Source organism: Ceratina calcarata, unplaced genomic scaffold (assembly GCF_001652005.2).
Source record: "Ceratina calcarata isolate Rehan_Ccalc_2016 unplaced genomic scaffold, ASM165200v1 scaffold569.2, whole genome shotgun sequence".
In the NCBI taxonomy this organism is placed as follows: domain Eukaryota; kingdom Metazoa; phylum Arthropoda; class Insecta; order Hymenoptera; family Apidae; genus Ceratina; species Ceratina calcarata.
In genome coordinates this window covers 954072-972510 of record NW_017176894.1, presented here as the reverse complement: position 1 = coordinate 972510, position 18439 = coordinate 954072, and the positions used below count along the sequence as shown (strand labels likewise).

General features: G+C 43.1%; 1 protein-coding gene across 2 annotated transcripts in view; it reads left to right on the top strand.

Annotated features, from left to right (window-relative positions):
* Nucleotides 1-6443: 6443 nt before the first annotated feature.
* The window catches only part of LOC108629458 (uncharacterized), a 22870-nt gene continuing 10874 nt past the window's right edge, over nucleotides 6444-18439 (top strand). Inside the window, exons 1-2 of one of the 2 annotated variants that reach the window (XM_018032134.2) lie at nucleotides 6444-6763; nucleotides 13041-13277. In XM_018032134.2, coding sequence (XP_017887623.1) covers nucleotides 6715-6763; nucleotides 13041-13277 — 286 coding nt within the window. In that variant the 5' untranslated portion in view covers nucleotides 6444-6714. Of the gene's footprint in view, nucleotides 6764-13040; nucleotides 13278-18130; nucleotides 18218-18439 lie in introns of those variants that run through there. The other variant, XM_026817253.1, reaches the window with a different exon arrangement.

Sequence of the window (18439 nt, the reverse complement as noted above, 5' to 3'; positions counted from 1 at the left end):
ATCGACAATTTTTAATTGAAAATAGTGCACTTTTCTTCAAATTTCGATATTTAATGAGTTACATATGATTATTTGGCATTTTATTGATGTTGACAAAATCCGACCATCCCAGCGTCGAAACGGCAAACTTTTGGCAAAAAATTTCATTTTTCCTTAATTACTCCTAAACCGTTGAATTTACGGGAAAATTGTATAGGACCTTTCTTGTAGAGGACGACGAGATCTACAATTTCTGTATAAAAGTTTCTTGCTAGCGTCAATAGTTAACGAGTAATTTGCAAAAAACTGTTTTTTCGTTTTTCGTCAATAACTCGTAAACTATTAATGCTAGCGACAAACTTTTACACAGAAATTGTAGATCTCGTCGTCCCCTACAAAATAGTTCTATAAATTTCCTCCCTAAGTTCCGTTTGGGAGTTATGGACAAAAAACGACATTTTTTTCCAAAAGTTCGCTGTTTCGACGCTGGGATGGTCGGATTTTGTCAACATCAATAAAATGCCAAATAATCATATGTAACTCATTAAATATCGAAATTTGAAGAAAAGTGCACTATTTTCAATTAAAAATTGTCGATATTTCGAGAAAAATTTTTTTTTCTATTTTTCCGAGATTTTTCCAAGGTGAGAACGTAACATTATTTTGATTGTATTTGGAAGACATAGAAAAAGATAATTGAAGAAATCTAATTAAACGCGCGCGGCGATAACTCGTTTCGGTTAGGCGCGATACGTAAAATCTAGCTTTTCTTCTCGCCGTAGGTAATTAGTTCGCAACAGTGCTTCGATTAATTGGCAGACTTTCATGTTGTTCGTGTCAGCATGAGATAGATTGGATAGTCTCGATAAAGAGACAGTCAGTCTGTCCATCTCCGCGTGGGGTAAGTTAAACTATTTGAGGTCGATAGATCTTCCCTCACGAAGTAGAAACTGTTTGTCTCTGACAGACGTCTCTCAAGCAATTACCTCTTGCGAAAGAGTTTAGTATACATACATAGGGATGTGTCACACGATGTGTGAACTGCGACATCGAATCAGATAATTATCATTTTTGGAATGAATCAGTGAGGAAAGTCGAATGTTAAAAAGTGAAAATTCGATGAGGAAGGTGACAAAATCGTTCTGTTTATTTCCTTTAGTACACGGCCGGATGTTTCGCGGCGATGACATAAAAAAACATTTCGCCGGACCGATTTCACGTGAGTCACACGACGTGATTAAGCTCGCCATAGCGGAGAGGAAATGAGAATGCTCACGGCTAGGATCTCGGCGTCCCTTCATCGAAACTACTCTGTCGAGCGTCCAATTTTCATAAGGGTTTCACCGTTGCGAACGTGTTTAGTACGAATCTACTCTGTTTGGTTTTACTAATACTAGCAATCAACAAAAATAATGTATACGTGATTGTGCTTTGAAAATGATACCAAGCTAGTTCTCACCATGTAGGGGGGTGACTACAATAGAGAGCGCTGAGCCATGCACGTAATACGCAAAGTAATACAAAACGTCCAACGTAAAGTACAACCTCCCTTGTGCAGGAATCACGAACTCCCCAACACTGTCATTTCCTCTCTGGCTACAGCTTTCTCCGACGAAGTAAAGCGAGATGTTAGCCTTAAGAGCCGGTTGATCTAGTCCGACCTCGTTTTCCCGGGCTTGACTTCAGTCTTTTCAAACGAGACGCAATTTTCACGCTCCGATAGTGCCACAGTGTGATCTATCGCTTCTAAAGAGAGCGAAAACTATGCGCATGTAAATTAGGGCACAAGGAAATCTGTCGATTACCTTTCTTCTTGATCATTTCCAATCTAGATTCTCAGAACATTGTTCGTCGAAAAAGAGCTACGCACGACACTGAATAAACTCGGTTGGTATATAGAAGTCATCGAACGCGTCACGGATCAGGCTAGAAAGTTCGAGGGCAGGGACAGATATCGAGAGAAAGTAAAAAGCCGGAGCAGTTGATCGATAAGGTTCAACGGGTTTGTCATCGATGAAACGAGTGCAGAAAGGAACAAGGAAGAGATCAAATAGAAATCGTAACTTTCAATTACATCGAAGAAAAAATTATTTAGAATTGAGGAAGCGTGAAAGCATTCCTTTACGACCGCATGACGATACAATTTCATATTGTAGTATCCTCTGTTTATTTCCAATCCACTGATAGAATAATTGTTCCAAAGGCTTTGTAGGTACCGTTCATTTCTTTTTACCTGGTATTTGTTATTGGTACAAAATAGAAATTAATCTGGGAAGCAAGATATCGAGAGGATATAACGATTATTAAAAATGACATGCATCGGGAGTTCTGTGGGGAACTGAATAATTGATACGAGAACGCTGTAACGTCTAATCGTGAGTAAACCTAATGGGTAGGAAAAACGGGATGTCAATATGGGAAATAATAGGAATGAGCGCACGGGTATGAACGGTATGTCATAGTTACTGTTATCCGTTGCAGGACGCGAAGAAAGTTCAGGAGCAATGAAAATCTTGCACGACGTTACGCACACGCGTAGAAACTGCATTGCGTAATTAAAAAATGAAAGTCGTGTGCGTTACAATTGGGACAAACAAGATTTAATGTCAAAGCAATATTAATGAAACTGTGAAGTCCGTTCAAGGCTTCGTACAAACGCAGTATTTTTCCGTGTCAATTTACAAATCGGCTGTCCGGGTATCTCAAAATGTTTACGAACACGCGTTCGAGTAAAAGTACGTACACCGATACAACCACTGAGACAATGACAAAACGAGTCGAAAATAATTTTACGAAAAATAATAAGCGAAAGTCTCTTTACGGCGAACGGAGAACGAGTTTCTCAACTAGGTACCTTAATTATAATAAAAATCTAGTTCTTCGCTAATAGGGTCGAAACGGCAGTTTTGCTCTTAAACGAGGATTTTTAGTGATCCCGCTAAATACGCGTTCTCCAACTAAATAATGAGAGAAAGCATGCTGTATAATAGAAATTTGACCTTTCGCTACTTTGTCGTTCTGCGCGCCGAATACATTTTTCACCTTATCCCCAATTACATTTCCTAAAGAGAAATGAAAACCAAAATGCACGTTTACGCACGAAACACGTCGACGTTCTTCGTTTCAAATCAAAATTATTTATCTCTCTAGAATCAAACGATTCCTCAGTATCGTTTAAATACGCTTATTAGGCACGCGTACGCCGCGAAATATTTCACAAAAGCCAGCTTTACGAAATTCGGACGGTTAGAACAATTAAGCGCTAATTAATCAGGCAATTAATTAATCAAAGAAGTTGCACAACGGCGACAGATAATGGCCAGGGGACGGTAGAAATTGTGAGAAAATAACCCGTTGCTTATGCGAACGTTGAACAATATGTATAAAATACGTTCACGTGCATACACGATACGCGCGTATATAAACGTGTACGTACAGATAGATACCTGCGTACACGCAGAGGTACGAGTATCTAGGATCTTACTCTTTTGACTCTCCACGAACATCGCGACTTCGCCTCGAGGAATTCGCAGATGGTTAAATCGGGGTCACGATTATGCCGCGAACAACACAAACTGTTTTATGGGAATGCGTTGCACGTACAGTAAACAATAATGTGCCCCCGCGATTTTTCCTTCCGAGGAAGAAAATAGAAAATTCATCCTACGTATTAACCATTCTATCAAGCGTGGCTTCTTACGCGCCTCGCGTGACTCGCACGGCGATTAGAACACCTTATACAATGTCTCTACGTGACGCGAATCTAATAATTAAAATCACTTATAATGTCGATGTTCGTTAATCGACTGAAACGTACGAGTACTCATAATGAAATTGATCAACGTATGCGGAGAGATTCTGTTCATTGGTAAAATAATTAAAAAGTGGAAGGGCGAGCAAGATGTTCGTTCAACGACCCAAAAATCGTCGAATTCATATGCACGGAAGGAACGTAATCGATATGTGTACAGTCAACGGCTAACGGAGAAACTTGATTCGGTCAGATTAGACGTTTTATTCGGTCGATGACCCTACTTTTACGTAGGAACCTTCTTATTCATCGATCTCTGGAATTCGTAGGCAGAAGAGAAACATCTCGTCAGAAATTATGACGTTGATTTCCGTGATTTTTTGTCGAATCAACATGATCATCTCTCTCTTTTGACCAGCGATCATCCTCGAACGTTAAACTCTTCGTAACACTCATGCAGATTTGCGTAATCAAACGTCTACTCGAAAGACTTTCTTCTTGCGAATTAACTCGTTCCTCTTTCACATTTTATTCAAGCAAACGAACGTGCAATTTATTATTTGAACGTAGAATAAATAATTCCCGTGCGAACTCGATTCTATTAATTCGCAAGTGTTATCGATCGTGAATTAAAGATGATAGCTAGTTACGCGTCGTACGACCGGGTTCATTGTCGACGTTTCAATATCGACGAACTTTCTGCGTCGTTTGTCAAAAAAGTATTAACCGTGTTCCCGCGACGCTTTTCCTGGTGCATTCTGTGTCAGTCGTTCGAGAAGAGGTCGCGCATTGGATATTCAATTAGAAACGTAATGCACGTGCGTGCCGTGTACGAGTTTCAGATAGTTCGTAACCGAAATCTTCGAGATCTAATAAAATCCAGCGAGTCATACGTTTAATCGAACCAAGTGTCTCTTCGTTCGTAACGACATTCGAGTATCGCACTTCTTGTGCTATTAATGTTTCACGGTAATTTCAACGTTTATGTATCCCGCAAAACCGCAAGCAAGACCGGAGTATTCGTAAGAGTTAATATAAATTCTGCACGCGAGTGAAAAATTCATAAGGGACAGGCAGCGCGCGGCGTTCGCTAGGTGACTCACTGTCTTTTTAGGGCACTTTCAGCATTGCGGCAAACCGAGATCGCCGATTGTACGTATAGGCAGGGGACCAGATTTGGTAGCGGCGGAAATTCGGTGCGACGAAAGCTAGCGGTGTCGTCGTCGAGTCACTCGTTAGTAACATCGGCTTCCTGACCCACATACCACGACCCCCATACAGACGTAACCCGCGACCACGCTGCCACGTACGTACGTGTACGTTCACGGGAAAATGTAATCCCGAATCTACGATACTTCAGCGAACCTGCGACCAATTCTTTTCGATGCAACTTTTTAAACTTCATGAACTTTATCATCGAGTACAGCGAATGTATTTCGTTAAAAAGAACTACTGTAGAGATCGCAATCGACGATCAACAGATTGATGAATGGACATTATGCACGTTTTAACTGAAAATATTAGATGAAAGGAGACGTTCATACTTCAGTTCGTCTGAACTTCTCGCATTCGTAAGCAGTGAGCTTAAACAGGAAGAAGCGTAGCACGTCAGCCCGGTCAGCGAACCGCGACACCCTAAACTGTCTAAAACCTAAACCCGCTTCCTCGTTTCGCGTTTAATTATTGTTTCTAGCCGCGGCAACGAGAGATACGCGATCACCGAAGAACGTGCTGATCGAGGCAACCGTGAAATTTAATAGTCAGCGTGAAAGTGTTTCGCATGCCCGAGCCACCGTGATGCAAAATAGATTTGCTCGATGCATTTACATCGCGAATGTGTTTAATAGACAGATTTAATTATGAATTATATCCTCGATCTCACGATCTTGGAAAAGAAACAGGAAAAGAAAATTAACGAAAGTTCATGCAAATGCTTTTTGTTTGCCAACTTCGATAAGGACGTTCGTTAAAATCTGTTCCGATGCTTTGGATAAAAAAATTCTCGCAACGATCGAAGAATCTTGACGAGGCAAATGAAGAAAAAAACTGTAGAGGCGAAGAGTACTGAAGTTACCGTCGTCGATTCTGGACGTTCCGTCGACGATTCAACGTGTACGAATCGGATTTTCGTCACGGCTCTCCGCTCTAGGCGAGTCCTGTCGTCCCGGCGACGTCGTCCTCGCGTCAAAAGTTGGCCTGAATACCGGAGGAGTAAGTACGGAGGACGAACAGTCAGTCACTCGCACGAGTCAGCCTCGTTCTCGATGGCAACCGGCACGTCGGTCTTCGTCAGCGATGGAACCGAGCACCTCACGAGTTCACCAGTCAGAGGCAATGAGAAAAATGCTGATACAAAAAAAGCATCATACGACATTTTATTCAACCTGTGCAGACAATCGTTATTTGCACCTGGTGATCCCAATTTCAAAATGCATCGAACGAATCGATAAGAACGATCGTGAGAGTCAGCTTCGTCTAGTCGTAATTTCGTTTGCTTGCTGAAAACGTGAATTTTTCACACGTTGTACTCTACATCAGTTTCCTGTTCTTTGGGACGTCGGTCAACACGTCGAAGGTGCGATTCTCATGATCGTTGTTCTGGATTCAGGTTGCATCGAACTTGATCCCATCTCTAGCCTACCTGGACGAAGAGGTGGTAGAGAAGAGTAGCCAGGTGGGGGACGAGAACACCTGGACGACTTCCTGGCAGGGAGTGAGCACCTCAGTCTTCAGGAAAGATCGTTTCACGCCGGTCGAGTCCCGTGTACGTTACGCACAGTCACCTGCCATTGCTCGGACGACAGGAATAGAGACTCGTGCTTCCATCAATCGGTTCTTCGGAGACGATCGCGAAATGACGTTGCCCTCGCGGTAAGGATTCGGTGATCCACGAGACAGGGACCAGTGGATTTAACCCTCTTCTCTACTGGATCGGTATCGCTGATCGTTCGAGATCGAAGTTGAAGAGATCGGTTAAAAAGAATATGGAGAAGACAACTGTGTTTCTGTTAATCCTCGGCCTGGCTGCCCAAGGTTCGTCCTTTTACTTAAAAAAATTCTTGTTCGTCTCACAAGAACTATTGATCGTAAAATTCATCGATCATTCGGAGATTCTCAGCGTGATCGATCAAGGCTCGTCCTATTGTTTGAAACAATTTCTGTTAGCGCCAAGAATTATCGACGATGTTCATCGACCAATTCGTTGAACAACGAAATCGTAGCTAATTATTTATTACTGATTTTCTAATCGTTACAGAAGAAGGTTGTGTAAAGTTCAGGTTTAACAGAGTTATGAAAGCGGATTTATTAAGGCTTTCGTTTACCTATCTTAAAGACGGTATCCTCTTTAGGGTAAAGAGTTGACTAATTAAGGATGTAAGAAATCTATGAGAGCCTCGAGTACAAAGGGAGATAACTATCTGCCGAGAATACAATATAAGTAGTCGCGGAAAAATATCGCATAATCCGCGTGTAATATACGATTCTACCAGAGATATTAAAAAACCAGCATTTTTCGTAATTAACAAACAAAACCAGACTCGCTTTTGTAAATAAAACACCGTTTTATCGACCTGGCGTCAGCCAGATTTGTTTTTCATCAATTTTTCTGAGCGCGTTAAATCCAGTTAATTCTGAAAATATTTAATTACGAAATTCGTGCGTTTCGTCTCTGTTCTTCTTTATCGCTCGTCCTCGTCGTTCGTAAAATAAAAACATTCCACCGCTTTTGTACCACTTAATACCAATTGAAGAATCGCGAACGGAGAAATTGAGGGGAAACAGGCACGCACGATCGGATCTATCGCGAGGCGTGTTGATCACGTGTCATTAGAGAATCTGTCGTAGATCTCGCGATTAAATATGCATTGTCTGCGAAAAGCGATTGGCGACGGGGTAAAAAAATGTTTGGAGCTTTCTCATAATGTCGTTTCCCACGTACTTTTCTCTGTTACGCAGTTTCCAACAGAGTACTTCCTGAGCGTGCCGTCAACGTGTTCCCAACTAATTACACTCTTCCGTTCCGATCGCTACTCAGCTGTGTCAGTATCAACCCCTTCATTTCTTTGTCTTTTACACCATCTTCCTTCGCACCGGTCGATCGAACCATTCGCACATCCATTGAATTCTTATGTCCTACGAGACAATAGCCTCTTATCGCGTCCCGATAGCCTGCTATCGTCCGCAGGTGTAATTAAATCTTGCGATCAAAGTGAAAGCGGTCGTTTTACTAAAATCCAGGTACGCGTGACATGTTCTTAAGACGGATAAGGAAGTGTCTGTTGGATCGTTCTTCGATTCGTCGCCAGCCCGAACAATTCTATCCAATATTATTTATCATTTCAAACGTCAACGTGGAGAAGAGAAACGTCGTGCCGGTAACGGACGTTTCCGCGACACGTGGTTTTCGGCTCGCCCACGAAGACGACGAAAAGTGGATAATCGAGGCAAAAGTAGGTGAGAAGAGAGGAAGGTCGCACTCCCGCCTTTCTTCCTTCCTATCAGTTTCTCTCTCTCTCTCTCCCTGTCCCCCCGTTACTTCACGGAACCGTGGGAAGTTCAAAGCCTAATTAAAACCAGTCGACCTTTTGTTTTCAAGGTAGAAACCGACTGTATACTGGGTGATCAAATTAGAAATATCACGTGCAACAGTTTTCCAATGATTTTATCGAAATTAGTTAGGTATCAATTTATTATTAAACGAATGTAGTTTGACGAATTATAATTTCAGGCTTCACAATGAAACACGTAATAATTAAACAGTGAATCATTTTAACTGATTTATCTTGTACACCGTCTAATTGCTTGGGTACACATAATATGTAACACGCTTTCGATCATTTCACATGCCCTACCAGGTTTCCCGATCTCTTCTCCTTGCGATTTTTACGCTGGTCAGTAGGTCGGTATCGAAATAAGTTTCAACTTGATCTTTTCTTCACGTTGTAATTATAACAGTGTCCGATGGCTCTCCAGTAGACTTTGAAAAGGATTTATTCAAGATTTGATAAGAATTATTGGTTACACCCCCTAGGGTTAGCTAATTGGATTCCCACTCGTCTGTCAAACAGGTTTCGCGTGTCAGAATCAGGTGAATGTTAAATGAACCGGTCTGACCAGTTTATGAGGGATAGGAAGGAAATTATCTTTACTTGAATCATTGAAATTTAGACAAGTCTCACGTTAGACGCTCGTACTGTATACATATCGAAACGATACAGAATTGCTTTCAGGAAAATTGCATAATTGCACTTTACGTCGATTCGAGAGATTTTCAAAGCCGAGTTTCCGATTCGAACGTAAAACATTGCACAACGGTACGGCACTTATACTCGTTGGATAATCGAATGACGATCACTATGATAAAGCATGATCGCATCGCCGAGAGATAACGGTTGAAATAGCGGTGACCTGATATTCGCACCGGAATAACTTTTACCCTTTCCATGCAATTGTAACTCGCTGTGTCCACTCTACTGACCCACATTATAACGTGCGTTGCGTGCACGTGAAACATAAGTAAACTTCCCGTAACCAGTCATTCTTTTTCGACTCTACGCCGACTCACACGAACGAAGCGTAGAAAAAAATCAAATTACTTTCGACGTACTAGAGAAATGATCCCAATGTTCAATTCAATTTTCCAATTCTGGATAAAAAATAATTAGATCAGACGGTTTCGTTCTCTTATGCCTTTACTGTAATTTTACTTTTATCATCGAATCCTCTTGTAACAGTGTTGCAACGTCTACGAGGAACAAGGCTGAACTTTCTAAATCGTTATCGAAACCTGATTAGAGCTCTGTCGTGAAAGAGATGATTCGAAAATGCAACGAGTATCCTTCACGCATAATTGTGCCAACTTTCATCATGCCACAGCGTTGCGAGCTGCAATTTAGATTCCCATTCGAGCTGCTTTTGCCATCTTCGGCGGTCAATTAACATTGCTCTCGTGAAATGATTCGCTTTTTCCTTTTCTTATATTTGCTCCGTGTACCAGTTTGTTATAATCACGGTTTACAAGATTCAGTTGCGTACGCTCTCTGCGTACACGTTAACCGAGCAACAGGCGATTTCATGTTAAATTCAAATTATATCTATATTTATAATATAATATAATATGTATAATTCGTACGGTGCGGACGCGTATTGATCGTCCAGTAACATTTTATGATTCAGTCAGTCGATGAAGGAAAGGCTCATCGTTTATTCGGGTAGCAGAATGGGTTCGTTGGCATTCGCAATTAATATTTGAATCACGCAGCGGTATTTCCGGTATAGAATCGGGACGGTCTTAAAACAGATATCGGCACAAGTATAATAGAGTGCGGTTTCGTGGACGGTTCAGAGTTAAGTTCAGGTTCTGCCCCGGTTTGCGGCTTAACAATAATTACGATGATGCGAGGCAGCAACCTACATTAACCGGATGCAACGAACCGTCATGTCAGCGTAAGCGAGCCAACGTTTCTGGAAAAAAATGACCGCGAGCCGTCCGATGATCTTCGCTAGCGTGAGCCGGCGAAATCGGGTCGCCTGTTTCCTCTCGTGCATGCTAAAAATGTTTAGATTCGATGTCGAGAATGGAAATGGAAGAACCAAAATTGTGTACTCCGAATAAAATTAATATATGATTCGATTCCCGATGGAGAACGCGAAGAACTTGCACAGAGGTATGAGTCGGGATTAGAACATTTATTCCTCGACGAAAGAACTTTTCAGGTGTAGGCGGCAAATCGAAAACGTTGACATCGTTGCCCACGAGCTATAATATCCCGAACATTAGCAAACACCGGTTGCGTCACTCGATCCTTCGTTTTCCAGTTACGATTTCACTTTTGTCTTCTTTGTTTTCTACGTTCCGCCGACGGAAAACGTTTTAAACGTTCCGACACCGACACTTTACTCGAGACGAACATGTAAATCGTACGGCATGTACCGTTACACGCCGATCGTTTCTAAATTCGTAACCGTTTAGTGGCTAAAGAATTTTGTTACGGTGTCCACGAATCGAAGAGTCACGGTCGAACGAAACGTCGACGAACTCGTCCAACAGCTTTCTGGCAACGAAGAAAAGTTGCGTTCCGTTCTTGACTCGAACGTGTCTGAAAAATTGGCATTGTTAACGCGTGCCGTTGGCCATTGTCTGGCAAACAAATTCCCGAGGTGACACCTTTACAGTTAATGCCGATTACATTACTGGCACTCGCCAGAAGCCGTTACCTATAAATCTCCGGCGAGTCTCGTCCCTTGTGCCTTCGATAATCGACGTCCCGCGACAAACCTAAATACCGAACTGCGATTCGCCTCGGAAACCACTTTCAAGGAATCCTCGAGGAAGCGGTGACACGACTCGCGCATTTCAGTCTTCCTTATCTAATCGGCGAACTCGTAGAACAAACCTCGTATCACCCGTTTTCTTACACTCGATTAGGTATGCGAGTCTCGTATTCGACTGTTCTTCCGTCCATACGTTCGTGTTGCGTTCTTAATCGGATTCAGACTCACGGCAGTGCACATGCCGAGTAAATTGCGACTTCTGTCGAGGTACCTTGCCAAAGAGGAGGCGGGAATTCGTGTGTCGAATGCAAATCGCGGTAGAAAGCGACTCGAGATTCGATGACCGAGCAGCGATGACAGGGAACGAAAAGGGAAAGAGGGTGAACAACGAGAAAAGTGGACAAGTTGCACAATCCGGTGAAATTTCGCCTCGTTCTCTCATTTATGCAACTATCTCTGTCGGCGTGAACGAAAATAAAAATACAGAAACGATGCAAACGCCAGGTCAGGGCAGTTTTAGTAGAACCAAGGATTGCTTTGAAAATCTCCGAATTACTCAACACAATTTTAACGCCCCCTGTTGATCGCCTCTTACGACGAGCAAGAGACACTGTGGGTGTGTCCTCGATCCCGGACCACAAGGAGTTCTCGACACGACTCGACGATACCTCGGAAAATTTTTAATTTGCTTACTCCTGGAAGCTTCGACCGTTCCTGACGACTCGATCGATCGCTCTATGCTTCGTAACATGATTTCGATGAAATGATCGAAGCTGACTGACGAGTCGAAAGTGTCTAGACAATTATGAGCGGCGGTGTACTCGCGTGTAACGCATCGGCACAGCCGATGACTTCCTACAAGACGATTGCGCGATAGCAGGATGCGTGCTGCTTGCATTATCGTTTCCGTTACGGGCTCGTGGCGTTTTCCTCTGCTTATCTACTCGCTTACACCCACGGGGGCAACCGGTAGTTAGCAAAGATTATTGATTCAACGGCTACGCGTCCGTGATAAAATCTGATCCGTCATCAAATCGTCTGCAACCTGTTATAACGTACACCAACGACGATGGTCTTATTTCTCAAAATGTGAGAAGGTGTAACGTGTCAAAATTCATTTGAATTTACGTTGCGAATGGAATTTGCATCAGAAAACACGATTGCTTCCAAAGTAATGAACCGTATAAAAGAAACGAGGAAAGTAATCAAATAACGTTCCAAGCATCTGTGTATCTGCCTTGAATAAATTATAATTCTCACCTGATTCTTACTGTTGATAGAAGAAAGGACCTCCGTAGCTTGCACAAATGCGTAAATGAAAATCCGGTCGAAAAGTTTGATCGAAGAAATACAAGTAACGACTGTCACACTCTATTTCGTATAAATGTTCTTATTAGCCAAACGAAGGAAGCAGAATCGTGAAAAATGTACGAAGTAAAACGATCGTTGACGCGTGCGTTGAGCGGAGGCGAGTCTCTCGAGGCGAAGCATCGAAATCACCGGCTCGAGAGACTTTAACTGCCGATGAGGCAACGTCCCGCTTCGCAACGTCTACGACGCAGCTCGTGCGTGATGACGCGAGTTGCACGCGAGTATACATTGTACCTGCATTAGATCGTAACGTGCACCTAACACCGATTGCCAGGCGAGCAATAAAACGTTGCATTATTCGTGTAATTAGTCCCGAGAGATTGAAGCGCGAACATCGCGCGTTCCTTCAAGGCTAGATAATCGACCGTGCGAAGCGAAATTGAATCAACCATCGAATTTCCTCTTCGAGTCTTCCTACGAAATTATCGTTCGTTTCATATACGCTGGTAATTACAAAGCAACAGTTAAGGGAAACGTTTCCTCGATCCAATTTCACATTTGACAACGAAAAGTCTCTCTCGATTTGTGAAGTAAGAATTGCACCCAATTTACCAAGCGAAAATTATCCACACAACTTTGCATTCTAATTTGAATGGAACGGAGGACGAGAACGATGAGTGAACGGAATAGAGATTAATAGCTAAAGTTTTTGTCTTGATTTCAGGATGCTATGGTGCCGGGTGCGGTTACCCCGGGGCACCGGCGCACAGCAGCGTCCGTTTCACGGGAACAGGTACCGAGGACGTCATAGACGAGGAAGACGCCCTATTGAAAGATACCACGTTCCCCGAGGGCACGGTGGCCACTTACTCCTGCGAACGTGGCTTCGAACTCCTCGGTCCAGCCCGGAGACAGTGCCAGACCGATGGTTCCTGGACTCCGGAAGGAGTTCCGTTCTGTGGTAAGTTCGATTTAAATTATATCTTAATTATATATTAACAAATCGCCTGATTTAGGTGACGGACAGTAGGTACGTCTATCAGGTAAACGAGTACATGTGTGTGTGGAACGGGTGTACTTTCCTGATGGATAAAGATAAATTTTGTAGGTAGCGCACCTCTCAGTACGTATTACCGAGTTGTACAGCGGAGTGTTTAGAAATTGATTGCGGGGCTCTCGCAGCTCATAAACAACTTGGTAAATCGTTTCGTACTAACAGGCGTGACCGGAAATGCGCGCGAGTTTCCCTGGAACGTCGAACTTTCTCTTAAACCCACATCCGCGAGCGTTTATTTGCCTCCCCATTACCTTCAGCGCCTATCCCAAGAATTCTTTTGTCAGCTCGTGATTCATTCATCAGCGTACGTCTCCTACAACGTACAATATATCCATTCCGCTTTTTCATTCAAATCGACAAACCGTTCGTGGTCTGAATATTTTAAAAGAGAGTTTAGAGAACGGAGCCAACGCGAGCGTGTCTTTACGATTAATTTGGGAAACGGTGAGACTTTCCTCGGTCAATGGTTCGTCGAGGAACGGAGACAATGTTTCGTCCTTTGTGTACTTCTGGCAAAGGAAAGCGACGATCTTAAAGGTCTTCGGGTATAAAAAGCGTGTAAGGAGAGCGTAACGACAGGTCCGTGCCGTGCGTTGTCCGAATGAAAAAATTTCGGGTGACCCAATTCCGGGTGTCCTTGACCGAGGAGACCGACGACAGTAGAAGAAATACTTGGGGATAGTGGGGGTATTGCACCGTTAACTCTGAACCTGTTACCTCCTCTAACAACGCCCACGGCCTTCTCAATCTCGCGCCGCACATTCCTCGACCGAATACCTTTCCTCCGTGGACCTCCAATTTCCCCATTCGATATTAAAACAACAAAATTAGTCATCGACGAAATTTTAATATAAAATTGACGTCAACAGTTTCGTGCAAGTATCCTCTGAATAAATTTGAGAAACCAAATGCGACACGAAGAGGTGCTTCCGCATACTCGTAAAAGAATTCGAATTAACGTACAGAAATATTTACAAGAAATTGTCGATTGATTTTAATCGTTGATCGGCCGAGTCCTGAAACGATTTCATTCCTGGCATTGAAATATTCGCGGCGACGAGACTGATATCATCGACGATGATCAATTAACCCCAGAATGGCGAGAAGAATATTTATCGCAGCGAACAGAAATGAATCTGCTATAAAGCGGAGGCAATCGATGAGGCATTAACGCAAAGTGTGCCTCGTGGAAAGCACGGTTCCGTTCCGTATCCGGGGCCTTTTACCGTTGCTAAATTTTTCCGCGCGATCTCGGAAAGAACGCCAATCTTTTTCTTATTTGATCGCCCGGTATCGTTACATCGCGCTCGTTAGGGACATTTATCAGTTGCCATGCTCGAGATGAGAATTTCATTTCGCGTCAGTCATTCGGCAGACGAACGGGTTTTTGTTGGATCAAACGTACAGTTAGATCATCGTCTGACGCGAGCAAACGAACGTCCAAACTCTAGGTCTAATGATCTTCGTGGTATTTAAATTATATGTATCTTTCCGAATGCCCATGATCGTATACATTTTTCGAAGCGTCTCTCGTGTCAAGTAGTTTTACATTACCGCTAATCGATCTCCTTCGCATAGACTAGAGTTGACCGAGAGAAAAACTTCGAATCGACGGAGCCGAACAGGCAATGAAGCGATATTTAAAAGTTATTTAGCCGTCACCGTGACCAGAGTGCCGGTGGTAACTGGAGCGCGAAGATTTTCGATTTCTCGGCTTCATTTAATCCGAAAGTTAAGCTCCGCTCGGGTCTGGAAGAACAAGTTCCCCGAGTCGCGGCCACTCGATCTTTACAGTTTCGAAAATCCACGGTGTCTAACGCAAAATCGGAAGATCAGATACAAGCTTGCGTCGCTTTGATGCTCCGGTTAATTCCACGACGATCGTCCAATTTACTGGGTCGTTTCGAATCGCTTACTCTAACGAACATAAACGTGGCTTATGACCGTCGTCATTCTTTCAATTTGAAACGATGAAACGGTATTCGTCTACGGAACAACTGGTCACGATTAGTTTGATGCGATCCCGTTTTATCGCAAATAAACAAGCGATCGGTGGTAGCGCAGTTTCTCGCAATTCTCTGCGAACCGCAACAGACAACCGGATTGCCACTTACGCACTTATGCGTGAACTTGACTTTTCGAAGGTAAACCTCCGCTCACCGGCTGCAACCGGCAACACGTAATCGCGCCTATACCGCAATTTTAACCGACTGTGAAGAGGAGAGATGCATATGTAGAACGAATCGTTATCAATCAAACGTTCCACGTTCTCATTCACGATAAAGGCATCGACGACTCCTCCTCCTTTCATCTCCGCGCGTCAATTGATCTTCATCTTTTTTTCATGTCAATTCGTTCTTCCCATTTCTTTTTTTATAACCAGATGCATTTTACGTCGAAACGACAAAAGTAATTTCTGAAATCGTCAAGAGATTGCGTCTTCGCAATATGCAATTTTTACACCCACTTTCACTTGTTTCCAATTATTCCATCCGTAAAGGGAGCTAATCTTAGTGCTTAACTACCTGTTAGATATTCTCTTCGAACCTCTGATCGTAAAACAACATCATCCGAGTAGTCGTGCTCGAAACGTTTGATACTTTCTACAATTTTACATATATACATCCCGTGCAATTATCACATCTCACATTAAGTCATTCATCGTATTATTGTTGTTGATAATTGTAAAATCCTATTGTCACGTATAAGATCGTATCGACAATTTCCTTTTTTCTGTTTCTTCCCACTTACGATAGGACGCGAGATTCCGAAGAATTCATTGTCTTCATCGGAGTAAAGAATCCTGCTTTGTTCCCTCTGTGTCTAACTATGGCACGTGCTCGGTTGTTTTATTCATTCGACTCGATCGGTGTTCGAGTAACACCGCAACCGCGAACGATGAAACCTTTCGTAATGGCCCGTATAAGAAGTAACTGTAAATTATGACGCAGCCGAGTATATGAGAACAGTACCCGCGCGCGCTGGCTAACTAACTAACAACGGGTGTATGTAGGTTTAGGTCGAGAACGCATCAATTACCCGGCCTACGCCCAACTTAGAACGCCGATCGACTTCGTGATCGATCTTTTCGTTGTTCTTCCGCTAGACATTCCATACCTAGAATGCCTTGGCTCCGTGATCGACTTCCCGTCTTGAATGTTCGATAGAATCGTTCTGGTCTCCTCAAGAGAATGCTCGATCAAACTGGTTCATACAGTATCGTGCGAGCTTTTGAGTCCAGAGATTAAATATTTAATTAAGAAGAGCATCAACAGTTGAGAAATATTGTAATTCACGTAATGTACAGTGTGCATCATCTCGAGAATGGAAGGCAAGACTGTTTTATAAATAAAACCGACACGTTTGTAAAAGCTAATCGTAGTGATCGAATTGGGAAAATCGATCAAGGAGAACCAGTGAGTTTCCTTTTCTGTTCGCTGGAACCTTGCTTAAATAGACCACAAAGTGACAGTCTATTCTCTGTTATCCCTTCGGACGTGTAATTACTAACTGATAATAGTTCAAAGGAAATGTTTAAATCGGTACGCTTGCGAGTTTTATTTTACATAAAAATTTGCTGTTCAATTAATAAAATTGGGTCGATGGTGATTTACGCCTCGGCTTGCGGTATTTAAAAGTTTCACAGTTAGTTAGAACGATCCGAAGAGCGTGTGCGAGCGCGCGAGGTAACGTTATAACAGGCCTGGCTAACGTTCTTCGGCACAATGCATCTGCCGTCTCATATATCTTCAATTGTCCCGCGACTCTGTATTATTTTAAGGTCGTGCTACCTTGCAAAAATGTCTCAGGACAATACCGAGACAACAGTTCTTGGCGACTACTTCGTGTCGAACGTCTTACGCGCGATTCCTTCATAAACAGTCATATGAATTTTCTTGGAACGTTCAACGTAAAATCTCGAAACTTCGAGAAGAGCCTTCGGTCTCCGATTCCCAGAACAACGAACAAGTCGAACAGCGATCGAATGCACCTGCATCGGACCAAATTTCACGATCGTGGAAGTCAGGCCTGGACGCAACGCGTGCGTGGCGACGAGATTGGTGGCGATGCCGGGTTAGCGCCGATAAAATTCTCACGTTACGGTACAGTAAAACTACCGCAAGAGAAGTTCTTCGCGAATGTGCAACGTGTGCTCGCGCGCACGAGAAAAGTTTCCAAACGAGAACCGAGCAACAGCAGCAGCAGCATACAACATCTGCATGCCGAACGGCTGTTCAACCTGCGCCGACCGACCTTCTTTTTGTTCAGTGGGAATGGCAATGAGCCGCGTGGTTTTTCTCAGACCTCCTGCGACTCCTCTTTCGTCCTTCGTCGACCGACCATGATCCCCGAGGTTAAAACGAATCGAGCGATTGATATTTTTATCGCGAACGCAACGAGTCTCGTGATTCTTGAAAAACACCTCTGTAGGACGAAACGTGCAGTCGATTCGATGAACGACATCGATGTCGATGATCATTTCAAATGTCTCGCATGCCAGTGCATTCAATGACGAAGCACGAGATCGAACGAAGAGATGGTCGATTCGACAATTGGAAATGTTGTTCAAGGTCCGTGAATCATGCACGTGAGAATAAGTTATCGAAGAATGCGAGAAGGGTGTTGGATGCCGTGCAATTAACGGCGGATGGAGCGCTCGTTAGTATGTGGGACAGTGTCGTTAAAAATGTTAAGTAGATTAGGGCATGAGAGTCAGACGAGTGTTACTTCGACGCCTTCCTTCGTACAGACTCTTACCACTTGTACTTTCCATGCTTCGTTTGGCTTCGCCACTGAAATCTATTCCGTGCGACTCTCCCGTCGACGTGATCCGATATGAAAAAGTACGTTTGAATCTTATATACAGATCCTCATGACTTCGAATAAGACGTTTGTATTGGTTTCACTAATTGTGTCTTCGATCAGTCGTTATTATGGTTAAGGATGTATTGGCTATACAGTAAATCCCAAAAGTTTATGTACCTTAGAAAAACGCATTTCCTATAATTAAAGAGAAATCAGACGTCGGAAGAACAATGCTAATAATAAATAGCTACGTGCTAAAA